The sequence below is a fragment of the Tetrao urogallus genome (assembly GCF_951394365.1).
Source record: "Tetrao urogallus genome assembly, chromosome: Z".
NCBI classification, from domain to species: Eukaryota; Metazoa; Chordata; class Aves; order Galliformes; family Phasianidae; genus Tetrao; species Tetrao urogallus.
The window spans coordinates 51,215,537-51,230,839 of record NC_136816.1 but is presented as its reverse complement, the minus strand read 5'-3'; the positions used below and the strand labels follow the sequence as shown (position 1 = coordinate 51,230,839).

The following is a 15,303-nucleotide window of genomic DNA, read 5'->3' as shown; positions in this document are numbered from 1 at the left end:
AGTAGTGTACTTTGTTCTATGTCCACTAGTTGCTAAAAAAATTGGTTTGGAAGTATGAAATGTTGGTCAGTATTTGTGTAGAACGCTTTTTGTGGTAACTTTTCTTTAGTAAGTACATATTCAGCAGTTTGGCTTCTGTCTCCCACTTTTCATTTCAGCTTCTTTTTCAGAAAACAGGCACTTTTCATTGTGAAAGTGTACATTAGTTTATTATTTGAGAGAGCTGCATAAAATGGCATTCAGAATCAAAGACAAGATTTGCTAATTACAATGTTTGATTATCAGAATATTCTGTAAGATACTGTTGATCACATTACTAATTCCAGCTCTTCTTGCACTCCTTTTTTCACAGCCCCATGACTTTGACGAATGCAGATTTGATATTAGTGTAAATGATAGTGTTTGGTATCTTCGAGCTCAGGACCCAGACCACAGACAACAGTGGGTAGATGCAATAGAACAACACAAGGTAAGTCTTATTTTCTTTCTCATGCGTTAAATCTGGTGGTCCTTGTGGAGAGTGATAAGCTTCCATGATAGTGCTAAAACTATATGTGACAGACAACAGTTCCAACTTTGAAGTGAGTTAAATACACTCCAGTGGAATTTATTTACTTACCCTCCATAGGTAGTAGCTAACAACTGTGAACCTTCCTCTACCTAGAAAAAAGAAAAAACTTGTATCATATTTAAGTGGCTTTTTAATGGTTTCGTCCATTCTCTCATTACCAAATTGTTTGTTATCTGTCCTAGATGTTAAACTTCTTTGTCTTGGAGTCCCTTCTTTTAGGTTATGATTCTGGCTTTATATGGTTCATATGTTTGTTGTTTTAGCTGCTTTTATTCAATCCGATTGCTGTTTCTTGTGTCCTTGTCTTCTAAGACCCTACTCATCATCAGTCATTTTAGTGTTCTTGTTCTATGCTTTGGAATTCCATTATTATCTTTTTTTACTTAAAGGGCTTGAAGGTCAGATATTTTTAAAGAACATAATGCACAAGGCATACACTCTGTACAAGATAAACACTGCCTCAGGTTTTTAAGTTTAACTACAATATCCAGTACAACACAACATCAATATCTGGGTTACACAAGTGCTACAGGAATATAAATTAAAATAGATACATAAGTAGGTACATAACTCATTTTACCTATATTTTACTTGTATTTTTACCTTGAGCTTCTCAAAGGAATGTATGTAATTGAGAACTTTCAACTTTTCTTGGGGAAGATTTAAAATAAGCAGTAAAAACTCTTAAATTTTAAGTGCTGTCCTTCAGAGAGTTGTCCTTTTATAGGTTGACATCTTGCTTTCACTTTGATACAGACAACATGAAAACAAACAAAATTAAGTTGCAAAACAAGGATTGTTTTCCTTAATCTTGTGAAAAAAATAATAGCTAATCTGTGGGTATGCTTATTACGAGAATGCTGCAGTGTGTTAATCTTGCAACACCTGAAGGAAATATCTCAAGAGGATGCTCCAAACAAGTTCTTGAATTACACATCCCTAGAGCTGACATTTCAGAAGCTGCTTTTATAAGCATGGGAGTTTTTTCATACGTGTGGGTACACATTCATGAATGACTTAACAGATTATTTGGTTTGTTTTTCTTTTTTTTCATTGAGTTTTTTGTTGTTGGTGTTGGTGTTTGTATTTTCAACTTTCCTGCATATTCCTTTTTAGTCTAGACTGCTTGCTGCTCAAGGCAGATAGCATTTGTTGTCATTCTTATGTGAAGTGGGAGATATTATGGCACCTAACTTCTAAATAAATAATCAAACTATTTGATATATTAAAGCAATACATTATTTAAAAGTATTCTCTTGTAGTAGTATGCAAATAAATAACTTGATGAATGTAAGACAAAGCAAGGTAAAAGGTGATACAGTCTTGTAACACTGGCTTGGACTCAGTAGTATGTCATCAAACCTCAGGAAGTCATGTTATTCTCATTTTCTTCTTGTGCAATATTATTTGTCTTTATGATACACATACAGCTTCATAGGGTGAATGTTGTAGGTGTGTTGTGTACATGCACCAGTTTTTTTTCAAACTGTTCCTTCTAAAATACATAAAATCTGAACACCAGAAGCCTTGGAAATGTCTTGTATGTACATAATAGGTGTTTGGTCCAGTTAAAACACACATCTAAATCTAGCTTTTAGTCTACTAATGCTTATTGGAGAGCATATGTCTGAATTCTTGTTTCAATAAAATGTTTTCATAATTAAATGGTTAGTGCTCTATTTTCCTATAATGTGCATATATCTTTGTAGAGAAAGTATATACTTTGTAGGAAAAATGTAACATTCACAACCTGGAAGCTTGTCCCATTTCCTTTTCAGTTCGAATGAGAAAGACTTCAATGATTGCTAGTTTCAATGAATTTCATCCATCCTTCAGTTTTTCTTCAGTTGTTTTAGCAGGTTTCTATGAGAACACCTGATGAAGAATAGGAGATGAACTTTTATGAGGCAAAGTATTTCATTTTGCTGAAAAGTTTTGAGTTTTATCTACTTACTCCTAAATTTTCTGAAGCAATTGTCCTGATCAGATTAATAAAACTCAAGCAAAAGTCCCTTTAAAAGCTATTGTGAGCAAATAAAATTTGCTTTTGTTTGACAAATGTGTTCTAGAATTGATACATCATAATTTGAACAAAACTGAGAGAGGAAATTATTTCCTGCACTAAGCAATCATTTTTATTAACTTGAGTACTGTGCTTTTCTGTTTTTGAAGCTCTTTGTTGTTTGCTGTGTGGGTAGGTAGTTCTTGTAGGCTGCTTAAGCTGTTTGCTAACAAAAGTACATTTGTGAGACTTACTGTAGCATTTCACAAGGTTGTTTATCTTTAGAGTATGAAAGAGACTGAAACTTGACTGTTTCATTGTGTTCTGAACAGAGAAAACACTGATTTACAATGAACTTTGAATTTGTGTGTGAGTAGACTTAGAAAAACTTACTGCTTTGCAACACCAATGAGTAGCTGTTAGCTGAGAAATGTAAAACATCTAATGTTCAAGCATAAAAAGTGCTAGAATTTGCTGCTGTTTGCTTTTATCAGTGTATTAGCCTTTTCTTGTACTGAAGCTCTTGAATGCAGATGAAATGTTTTAATTATAGCTTGTAAAGTGCTTATTAATTTCCTGGAACAGAAGGAAAGGGAAGTCTAAGAGAGCAGTTAGGCAAATGAGGAAAAAATGGTTCACGTGTAACCATGAGTCCTTTCTGCTAATGTTTCGATAAATGCACAGAGCGGGTCAATTATCTGATTGTTGGGGTGTGTTTCATGAGGGAGCTTCTCTGTTTTCCTGAGAGGTTGTCACGTCTGAGATGGCTAATGATCTTTCCTTAGACAGATCTGATGTCAATGCATTTTGCCAAAGAACTCAAAAGCAGACTTGGTTTCCTTATTTCTGTGGTGGAAAAATATTAATGGTGGAAGAGCACCAAGGAATTGGTGTTTTTGAAAAGCTACCCTCTTCTTAAATAATGTATTCAAGGACCTCTCTACATGGTGGTTTTAAAATGGAGTATGGAATTTCTAACACTGTTGGCTGTATGATGTGAGAAAGTGAGAAAACATCTGGGTTTATGCATGGAGGATGTGGACCTCAGTTGACTGGAACTTCAAGAAAGCAAAATGAAAGTGTTCAATGTGATATAAATAAACAAGTAAGATTTCCTTCTTCATATACTCCTTCACATACTAACCTAATATTTTTGTTCTTTACACTCTGTTTTGGTTGAATTAAAATTTATCCTTATTAATTTGCATTACTTTCCCAAAGCATAAGTAATGGCAGGGTAAATGAGAATTACAATTCAGAGCATAATCTGGATAAATTAACTCATTTTTAGCAAATTTGCTGACTTTCAGGACTTTTAAGTTAATGATGTTTTGTGACGTTCATCTAACCGGAGTAGAACAGTTGCTGAGGATTTGTTTAGAAGCGGGAAGAGAAGCCAGCAGGTAGAATTCTGAGGAGAAAGCAAGGGTTTTTGAAAGTTCAGTGTTAAGTCCAACACCATACAAAGCAAAACTCCTAGTGATTAAACCAGAGTACCTCTGTGTAATATGCCACTGAAGCATCTTTAGTATAACCAAATAACCCATAAGGTATTCTTAAAAAGGAGTCCTCAAGCCATTCAAATTGTTCCAAATCTAAAAATGTACACTAAAATCAGATTTCTTAAGTCCATAGTACAAAAAATGTCTCTGTGAGAAGTGTGAAGGATACTAGGTAAAATACTAAGGTATATTAAAGTATTTCTTTAAATTAATCTCAGCCTTCTATCTAAGTAGTTTAAGTCTTATATTCTTGTCTAAATGTAAGAGTTTATACAAGAGTAACTTCTTTCAAGCTCAGAGAAAATCTCAAGTTTCTCTTCTAACTTGATGATATGCACCTGAAATATCTCAATTTTCTGTCTTTTGTAATTGAAATGTTTCAACTTCCAACTGAGGCTTAAGTGCATCTGCCTATCCGTTCAAATAAATAACCATTTCAGTAATTTCACATGAACAGTGCTTAAGTGAGACTTTTGTTTGAACACTGTATAAATATTTATCTATCACATTATTTGTTTGTTAGCCACACTAAAAAAGATTTGAAAAATGCTAGAGAAGATATCTTTTTCATGCTATTTTGTTGTATTAGTTGACAGCACAGCAAGAACTTATGTTTATCCAGTCAGAAACTAACATCATGGAGTTTTATTTTTTGAAAATAGAGCTCAATGTATCAACAGGAAATAAACTGTAGAAAGGGTACTGTAACAAACTGAATTTGTTCACAGGCTTTCAACAGTTGAGAGCTATGAAATTCTAAGACAATCTTTCTCTTCCTTTTACACATTTCTAGTTCTATCCCAAGACTGAACTAATCTATGTGTAGTGCCAGTAAAGACATGCAAATAAATCCAAATCCAAATGTGCTGCATATCTCAGTAATATAATTCAAAATTAATAGAAACGTACATACCGAGTAGGAATGCTGTAAAAGCGTTTTTATTCAGCATATTAACATAACAAACTTCTTAAAATCTGAAGTTAAACAAAAATCAGACTTCTGCTATTAGTACATTAAATTTCATTTTGCTATTTGGCAGGTCTTTGTGCAGCTGCTAAAGTAAGTTGGCTGTGTATTTATGTGGGCTATATTTACATTTGTACAGAAACACTGTGCAAGTGATCTTCAGGTTTTTTGGCCTTTAAGCATATTTTGGTAAGCTTACTGAATTGCAGTAAAAACACTTCTAGCAAACAGTATTTCTTCTAATGTTGATCAGTGAATGCTAGTTAGAAATACATTCTAGATAATTATTTTTTAAATAAAATTGCCAAGAGTATTTTCAGAAATGACATATGATGGGAAGGAATGGAAATAGTCTGCCATTTCTCCATCTACTTCCTCTTCTGGAGTTCAGATGCTTCATTGATGTATGATTTAAAAATAATTTGCTTTGTCAACAATAACTGTTGAGATCTGAAGAAGAGGAAGAATGTGGATACCTTATCTGTTCATTTTTTGGCATTTCATCCTAATACAAGCCTGTCCCTACTCCCTCCTTTAGATCAGCTCCCAAGTAAGACTGGTATAAACCAAAGCACCAGTGCAGATGGAAAAAGAGATAGCAAGTAAATATTGTGTAACCTTGTCTTCATTTCCCAAGTTCATAAAGAACACAGAAGGAAAGTGGTGATGAGAACCTTTTTTACTGATACTTGTGACCTAATATAGGGACAAATTTGTTCTCAAGTAGTTCCTGTGTCAACCACCACCGCCCTTTCAAATTGATTTGAGTTGCCATGTTCTATTAATTTTGTTTTGCAGCACATCAATAGAGTCCACATTTTTCATTTTGATGTTGACTGTTTGGATCTTACAGGATACCATATTAGTTTCTGTAACAGTTTTTACAGCTAGTTGTAATACAGATGATTTGTCCATGAAATTGACCTTGTGTATAAGAGGACTGTTTAAAAAGACTTTGAAATAACTAATTCTAGAAGACGTTATGAAAGAAGGTAAATGCTGGCATAAATGGAAAAGACAGGTGAGTTAAGTACATCATTATATCTTTTTATTGCTGCTAGAAATCAAGTTGTTTGTTTTGCATTGTTGAAATATCCAGAGCTTATAACTGGATCACAGGTCTTATAAGGAGCTGCTGAGGAAACTGGGATTATTTAGTCTGGAGATGAGGAGGCTCAGGGAGACCTTATTACTTCCTACAACTATCTGAAAAGAGGTTGTAATGAGGTGGGGGTTAACCTATTCTGCCAAGTAACTGTGATAGGATAAGATCTAATGGCCTTAAGTTGTATCAGGAGAGGGTCAGATTAGATATTAGAAAAAATTTATTCTCAGGAAGACTGGTGAGGTATTGGAACAAGCTGCCCAGGAAGGTGGTAGAGTCACTGTCCCTGTGTTGTTCAAGAAATATATTGATATGGCTGGCACTGAGGGATCAATGGGCAGCATGATAGTGATCAGCTGAAGTTGGACTAGATGATCTTAGAGATTTTTTCCAACCTTTATGATTCTATGATAATTCTTGTTGTGATTGCTTGCAGTTTTCAGTTTGTGTAACAGATGTTTTGTGTTAGGTAATTTGTGATGATAAAATGGAACGCCTAAGCTACAAATAATATAATAACAAGCTGGTGACAAGTGTATAATATTCCTCAAATACTTATTTACTAGTGAGATTATTATAAGTTATCTCCCACTGGTCTCCCCCTATATAGTTGGTTAAATCTAGCTAAGCTTGGTGGAGTTTTCTGAAACGGTAAAAGTGCAAGGATTGCTCCAGGATGAAGTCCTTCCCTCTTGCCGTGTACTTTTGAGGCTCTGATTGGCAGCAGCAGTGGAACTTGCTTGAGAGGACACTTGAAAACTTGATTGTGTTAAGCTGTAAAAAGTTCAAATCTCTTTTTAACAGACTTAAACTTTTAGGCAGTTTGCTGATGAACTGTAAGGATCTGTGCTGAAAGGTGTTGCCAAAGCATTGTTCGCTAATTTGAAACAAGAAAACTATGAATTGTTGCTCAGGCTTATACAGTAACTTAGATCTAGTCCTGCTGCAGTTCTGTCACAGTCATATGTTGATATAAACCACATAACTTATGTCCTTGTATGTTCACATTTGACACCTCCCTTCAAATTCAAATATGTCAAAACACTCCCTAGTAAGTAAACAGAAAGTTAGGTCCAGTAATAATCTTCTGAACTCTGCAATAATAAGCTTATTTATTTTGGATTTTGGCCTGAATCTCAGGCTGAAGTGGGAAATGTCCAGCTGAAAGATGTTATTTCAACTGTGAGTAACTTTTAGCTTCTGAAGTTCATCAGCCCCTTAGCTGTAGATGTTGGCTTTTATGTTTTGTTCTTCAGTGATCCCTGACCAGTATGGTACCAGAAAAGAAAAAAACTGAAGAGAACTTCTTAAGGGTCTTAACATTAATTAATTCCTCCCTTAAGAATGACTTTCATTTAATATTATTCAATACTGTGTGTGATAGTAAGTTAGACTATTGGGTATTGTAACGCTGTGTGGTCATAGGATCACTAAGTTATTTCTACTGTTAGAAGGATTTCCTTCATGCATTCTCATCTGCTCTGAGTTGTTCTGTTTAAAAGAGGTCTTACAGTCATTCTGAAAGAGATTACTTCCATCATTTTTGCTCCGCTTAACATTTCTTGTCTTTTGCATTAGACTAAATAGCTCCCCTTTCCTCAGTCATTCTTTACATGTTCTTACCTTTCTCTGAAGTACAGCACCAAAACTGGACTCATTGTTCTTAATAATGATCTTACAGATGTTGAACAGAATGTAGGATTATTCTGTGGGTCTTGTAGACTATATTGTTTTGCAACACCATGTTTTTTTCACTTAGTTAGTGGCTCACAGCCTCATTACTGTTTATCTTTAAATCTGTAGATTGTTAGTTGTGCTGTATTTGTGCAAGTAGAACCAAGAAATTGTACCATGTAAATCTAACTGTTTTTCTTACAGTTTTTGCTGCTGTTCCATCACCTTGTGTTTTTTTAAATACATTGTCTCTGATTTTGGTTTTATTCCAGAAACAAATATTTGTGCTGCTTGGTTACAGTTCTGTTTCTGAAGCAATGATTCTTGTTAATCTAATATTTTCTAGCAAATGGTGAGAATGGTGGCTGACTGACTAATGAAAGACTACGTCACTTAGCAGTATCATGCTGAGTTTGTGTGCTATTCTTATGCAAGCTTCTTACCAGCAGCTGTGTACATGTATGAACTTAAGACTATCTTAAATCTTTGTGTCCATTAGAGCTGTGATCACTGTTGGCCATATGTTCCTAATTAAAGTTTTCTCCTCTATCTTGTCTGAACATTAAGTAATAGTCTTTGTAATCTTAGTGGGCTCCTGAACTCTCCTTTGAATCTCCTGCTCTCAAACAGCAGTGAATTTAATTGAGAATTTATTAAACTCCACTTATTCCCTTGAATTAGCTAAACACATGAGTTGGCTGAAGATTCATGTGTAAAAAGGTTAGACTACAGCCAGATAACTTTGAACCAGGGTGTTCTGAAATGCCTGGAAGAGTATCTAAAGAGTGCTTGAAAATTACAGGCCAGAATGCACATTGGCAAAGCATTGCCTCATGAATGCAATGTGAAGTGAAAGCAAACATTTCAAAAATACTAACATAATATCAAATAACAGTAAAAGCTGTAATGCTGCTGCTAAGGTGTTAAGATTGTCAGTCTATTTTTGTAATGTTATTTAATGTAAGGTGGTGTATATGATTAAAATAAGTGTGGTGCTCAGTCTAATGCCTAAGGTGACAAGAACTAGGGAAAGCTTGTGCACCAACCATGCAGCTGGCTGTGCAGTAAATAAACACTGTCATTCTGTAAACGAGAATTCTGCTGATAAGACAGGTGTTATTGATTTATTTTGTAAAAACAGCTGTAGTAAGTAATATTGATGGGGCATACTTTCATTTCTTAGAAATCAGGGAAATGCCAGTGCGTGTATCTAGCAGAATAGCACTACTCTTTCTCCGTGGCAGCAGCAGAACCTTTCTGTACAATCTCCCTGAAAATATTGTTCGTTGAGAGACCTGTGTCAAACTTCATTTGGTCAAGTTCCCCCTTCAAATCAGGGCAGGTGTTTGTCTTTGTACTAGAACAGAAAGTAGAGACTGAAATGTGGAAGTAGTGAGTAAGAAACAGTTAAAGTTGGCACTTGCCAAATGCATCTACTTACTGTTTACTCAGAATCATTACTCATCAGCTTAAACAACACCATGTGTTAACAGTTTAATAGAAGAGTCCTAGATGCTCTATATGCTTCCTACCTACCAAATTCAGGTGGTTTTGTTGTGTTTTTTTTTTTTTATTTATTATTATTATTATTATTATTATTTCTAAAAAGACATTGCAAGGGATGTTTTCAGTGAGTAGGGAACTTTTCACTATATAAAGCTCATTAAGTTGATATTGACAGACCAGGATCACACCCTAGCCTGGGGTATAGGTGCTGCTCAGCCAGCCTCATGGGTAGCTGTTCCAGTAGCAGTGGGTATATATTTGTGAACATTCAGTAGAGGGAACTTCAAATCAGTTTGTCTGTGACTTTTTGGTTCTTTTGCCTCCCTCTTTCCCCTCTGGTCCTTCAAAAAATAAAAATAAAAATAAAAATAAAAATTCTTTTTTTGTTGTTTCTTTTAGAAACATTGACAAGACTTGGCATCTTCTGCTTGTATAAGTTCATTGTCAACTTACCCTAATTGGAAGCTTTGAAGTTAATTCTTCTGATATGTTTGACACTGTAGAAGAATAAAAAATATCTGTCTCTGTGAGAATAGATAATGCTTCAAAGTATGCATTTGCTCCCTACAGTGTCATTTAGATGAATGGACTTTCTGCAGAGGAATCAGAATTCTGATGTCTTGAACATAGCTATTCAAAGTGGGGGAAGAAGAGATGCTTTAAAATACTAGGAGCTAAATATTACTGTCAGATACACTGATAGATATGAATACAGGCTTAACACCATGTTGAGGCTTGGGCAGGAAGGAGAATATAGAGGTGTCCATCCCTCCTTCTCGTGTCTCCATGATCTGAAATAACTTGGGAGGATTTGGTAGTTACCTCGTGTTGCTGGTTTAAGTAAGAGGATGGCTGGTGCTGATAAGCTGATAGGCACTTGTCCTCATATACATTGTAACACTGAAAGTGAAACTTGTTATAGGGAAACCATGCTTTTAGGGAAAGATGAGATGTATTAATACTTAGTAGAAATTACAAAAGTGTTTATTCAAAATTGAATCAAGTATACCCTTTCAAGGAGGGAAATCAATATTGCATATTTCTGACAGATTCCATTATTTTAGCACTGGTATCAGCAGGAGCTCTTAAGTGACAAGCAATGTTATTTGTATTCATGTTACAAAACTTGCAAAGTACATTTACTGCTAGTCATAGTCTATTTCCTGAAAAAAGACTTCAGTGGAAAGTGAATCAGCAGTTTCAGTTGACTACATAAGCATAAGCTGCAGTAAGCTTAAATGTTGTCAGTTACAGACTGTTGAAACTTCCCTTTCAGAGAAGGAAAAAAAATAGTTCTTGCCTTTCTTGCCACCCTTGGGTTTGTATTCCAACAGTAGCTGTAAGTTGCAGCTTTATCAATAAATGCTTGCAGTTGAAACTCCTTTAAGCTTGACTAAAGCTTTAATTCCAGACTCACACACTTGATTAATTATAAACAAAATAGATTGTTTCACTTCAACCAACCCAGTCTTTGCTTGTGTGTTCCAGTTATGTTTCATAACAGTCACTTTGGCTTCAGGAGTAGATACTGTAGTTCTCAGAAGAATACTTCCTTGTAGGGTGGAGACTTGGAAGTGTAACGGAACTTGCTCTGAGCAGAAGGTGGGACTAGACAAACCCTGTGACCTCTATTACTCTGATTCTGTGATAAATCCACATTCCTTACATAGCAGTTAAATCAATATTGTTCAGGCTATTTTCTACTTCACACTGAAAGGAATCGCCATTCCTATTTCAAAATGATTTTTTTTTTTTTTTTAATGAACAGCAAAATTTTACTGCCTCAAATTTGCAGATTTTTGGGTTTCTTAAATGGGGGATCTGGTTTAACCCTGTCTCCTTTAAGTTTTTCCTTTTCATACACTGTTCTAAGATATAGCATATACTTATTCCCATTCTTGCTTATACCTACCCCCAAATATGCTGAACTGTGGTTAAGCTCAAATAAAAATAAAATGTGTATCATATAGTGTGTGGTGTTCAGCAGGTTTAAGGAAACAGTAAGCAAACCTACCTGTTTGAAATGGAAAAAGAAAGTATGAAGGTAAACAACAGCAAATTAGATTACATTTACTGTAATCTAATCAAGCTACACATAGGACTTAGATCAATTAGATATAACTATACTTCAGAGACTTTTGTGGCTAGCAGTTGCTCTAATTCTTGAGGAGCAACCACCATGGCTTCTTCTCAGCTCATTCCCATGACTTGCGTCAGTAGCTGGCAATACCAGTCGTATATTGCTTCTGTTTCTGGAGTATCCACGTGAGTAGACAGGTGTTTCTCTGTGCACCTGGAGAAAACCTTGGTCCCTTATGTATTTGGGTTTGGTCACGTGAAAAGAAAGTGCAGCGTGTGACCTGAGTCTGCAATTAGAAACAAACTTGTGTCAGCTGACTGAAAGGGCTTGCTGCCAGACATATTGATCTGCAGTGCTTCACTACAAAATGTTTGGGGAAAAGTTCTTCTTCTGTGATATGCAGGCAGTCTGCAAAGTTTTGTTCTACTGTCTTAGACTCTGGAGCCTGTTTGAGTTGAGCACTTTTGGATGACAGCACCATAGCTCCACTTTTCTGCCATTTCTCTGGCTAGTGCTTTTCTGTGCCTGAGCAGTCAAATATATATGTAGATCTGTGTGAAGATCCTGTGGCAGCATGCGTTCTGTCAATGCTGTGGAGAATGGACAAGGAACTGTAGTGCAGTTAAGGCACAAGTTCTTGCAGAAAGTGCTCTGATGGCGTAGAGCACAATGGTGCTGTAATGAAATGAGACAGTTAATCACTACAAGGAGGCTGAGTCATGACAAGCTACTAACTGCTCATTTTTATCAGCAATACGCTGTGCTCTAGCTGATGTTTTCTGTGGGCAGATTTTTATTTTGGTGTTCAGCACTATACTGGCATCTGTTCTGGTCTTATGCAAAGTTTTTTTTACCCCTCTGGAAGACAAGTAAAAAAAAAAAACATGCATGCAGCCTAATGTGCAACCTAACAATGGCCAACAGTATTACACCCCTGAATTAAATGAGTCATAATGTTTACTTTTGAAGTCCTGAGCATTTTGGTAAATAAATCCTTTGGTCTTCTTTCTTCCTTGTGCATTAGAAGTAGCCTTTTGTTTCTCCAGCAAGTTCCCATGTTTTTCTGCAAGGGCAGGGTAGGTCTGCTTATTGTGGAGACCTGTGCTGTATTTGAAGTTGTGCTTCTTATTGTCTGCACAGAGGGAGTTGTCTTGCAGCAAGGAAAAACATTATCTTTTCACACAAATAGGTCACTGTAGTGTGTGGGGTGCTTTTGTATTGACAGATTAAGTTGTGTTTAGTATTTTTACTGATACGTGTACTGACATTGTGTGTAAAGTCTGATCACATTTTAAACTATCAAATACTAGAATTCTGAAACTTTCATTGCATAGAACAGCCTTACAAACATCCCTAAACCTGCTTAAGTTTGTCTTGTGGATAGAGTAAATGAGTTATTACAAATGAAGTATCCCTGTATCACTATTCCATGACTTATTATGAGTTTGGAAGGGTTTAACCAGAAGTCTGTTTCTTTTGCTACTTTTCAAAGTTCATATACATACAGGGAAAACTAGTTTGGTGAGAGCCTACTTACTACATATGCTATTTGTGAACACAGCCTGTGCGTGTTATTACATAGTATATGAAGCTTATTCTCACAGTAAGCTGTGTTTGACAGCTGCAGACTAATGGCAGAGCAGCTGAATGTGAATCTCTTCTACTTGGTCATGAGTCCTTGAGGCAGAGCTGTACCATTTTCTGTACGTCACGTATTAAGTGACATACTAATTGTGAAGTTATTCTGAGCCTCTGTGCTTAAATAGATGAGCTTTTAAGAAATTTGTGTCTAAATGTGCCAGAGAGCTTAATTTTGTGCTGATAACTTTGGACGATCTTAACTGGAAGTAATCATGTTGTTTCATTGTTTTGAAATTAATAATTGAGAGACATCTTATAATTTCGTTGATCTCCTCCAAAATGTAATGTGTGACTTCTCATGTATTGTCACTCTTCTAGCAATAGACGTCATTACTTCTTTTGTACTGAGAACTTTATGTAGCCGTGTGTTTGAAGTGTAATTATAAAGGCTAAAGGTAAAAGTGCTCTGTTTTTAATTGTCTGCCAAGAAAAGGAGGTTTGTATGCACAGGGACTGAGGCAGAAACAGGATAAGGGTTACTGTTGGACTTTGACCAATAGTAACCTTTAGATGTATCTGTTTGCTTTTCTTTAGTTCCCTCTAGTGGATACAAAGGATATCGACTTGCAGATTAACTGATGTGTTTTTCAAAAGTGTATCTTAAATAAGCTCAGTCTGAAATATTATGAGGTGGATGGGAATAGTTCGCCCAGTCTGCCTTGTTAAATGCAGAGTGTATATGTTATTTTGTAGTAGAAGTACATACTCCCATGCTTCAGGTTGGTGATTCAATAGCTTTTGGAGACGAGTTTGTATCCTTGTAGATATTCAGACATGTGCCTTACCTGAAACTTAATCATACAGAGACCTTAGCATAATCTAAATTTTTTTCCAAAGTATTTTGAGCCTTCAAAAACAGTTGAGAGCTGCACTATGTGAATGTTTTGCTCTTGTGTATCTGAGGTTAGGTTAGGTGTTATGTCTAAGTATTTGAAGAGCTAAGATGAATTATCACTTCAGCATTCTGTATTTGTTATGTCAGACTTGCTTTTGGCCTATAGGCTAATATCAGAATGGCAGAATCAAGAAATGCTAGTCCCTGTAAACCTATTCATCTTTAACTTCTTGAACTGTCATTACGTCTATTGTGTACTGATAAAAATCAGTCAGTACATAAATCCTTTAATTTGCTTTCTTCTTGGTGCACTAGAAGCAGCCTTTTGTAAGCTTAGGATCTTAAAATATTACAAATGTTTCTTACAAACTCTTCATGTTATGTAGAACTATTCTTTTTTTAGTATAGTTAGTCTTTCAGAACTTTATCATTGCTACTTTCCAGCTGGTGTGTTAGTCTTCTGAAAATAAATAAATATCATCTGACAGTTTTTGCCTAGTTAGTTTAGACTTACAAATTCTTATTCTGGGAAATTGATTCTGTGTGAAATGGTAATGGTAGGAAATGCTAGGATTCTGTGTGAATAAAGAAATTTTAGTGCAGACTGGGCTTTGTTTCTAAATAACCATTATTTTGATACAAATAGGTTGCCTTTATACAGCTTCAGCCCTGGCCAATTTCAGGAATCTGAAGTTTTGTCAGGAACATGAGGAAAAGACACCGTCCCAAGAAGTCCTTAAGTTTGTATAAACTTTATGCAAGTCTGCCATTAGTACAGTAAACCTTCTTTGGTAATTTGAGAGGAGTGAGGGAATTGAATAGTGAGAACTGAGTACTATAGCAAAAAGGAAATGGGAAGAATAAGGAACAGGTTTTGAAAACCAAGGAAAAACTGACCAGGTTTGTTGGTTTAAGAATGAAAGACTAGCTCTTTTTAAAATCTTCTCCACCTTTTCCCAAATGACAGATAAAATTGCAGTTTAAACTGTACACATTATTATAGCTATAGTTTATAATTATAGCTATAGTTGCTATAGTTTCTCTTTGGTTGTAGAACTGATTCTTCTTTAATCCTCTTTTAGACTTAATTTGGACTTTACATCTTTACCAGTTCTTCTTCAAGTATCTGCTACTTTCTACATGCTCTAGAGTATGCCAAGCATTTAACAGAGATTTTTATTCTGATATCTAGGTCATTGAAAAGAGAACAGAAGGAAAATAGATCTGTTTCTGTCTGTGGTAGTGGCAGCTGAAGAAGATGAGTAACAGAATAAATGATATTTTTGTTTTTCCAGAAGGGTTTAATAGCATATCTGCTTATTGATTAGCATGATGAGCTTTATGCATATCTGTACGTTTGTTCAGTATTTCTGTAAGGCTTTTTGAGATGTCTGTAGATCCTGTCAGGACACTAAGTGGT

General features: G+C 35.5%; 1 protein-coding gene across 2 annotated transcripts in view; it reads left to right on the top strand.

Moving 5' to 3' along the window:
* The window catches only part of CERT1 (ceramide transporter 1), a gene marked incomplete at both ends in the record, with an annotated part of 68,580 nt that overhangs the window by 23,902 nt on the left and 29,375 nt on the right, over nucleotides 1-15,303 (top strand). For both annotated transcript variants that reach the window (XM_079549017.1, XM_079549016.1), the window contains one exon: nucleotides 353-469. In XM_079549017.1, coding sequence (XP_079405143.1) covers nucleotides 353-469 — 117 coding nt within the window. The remainder of the gene's footprint in view (nucleotides 1-352; nucleotides 470-15,303) is intronic.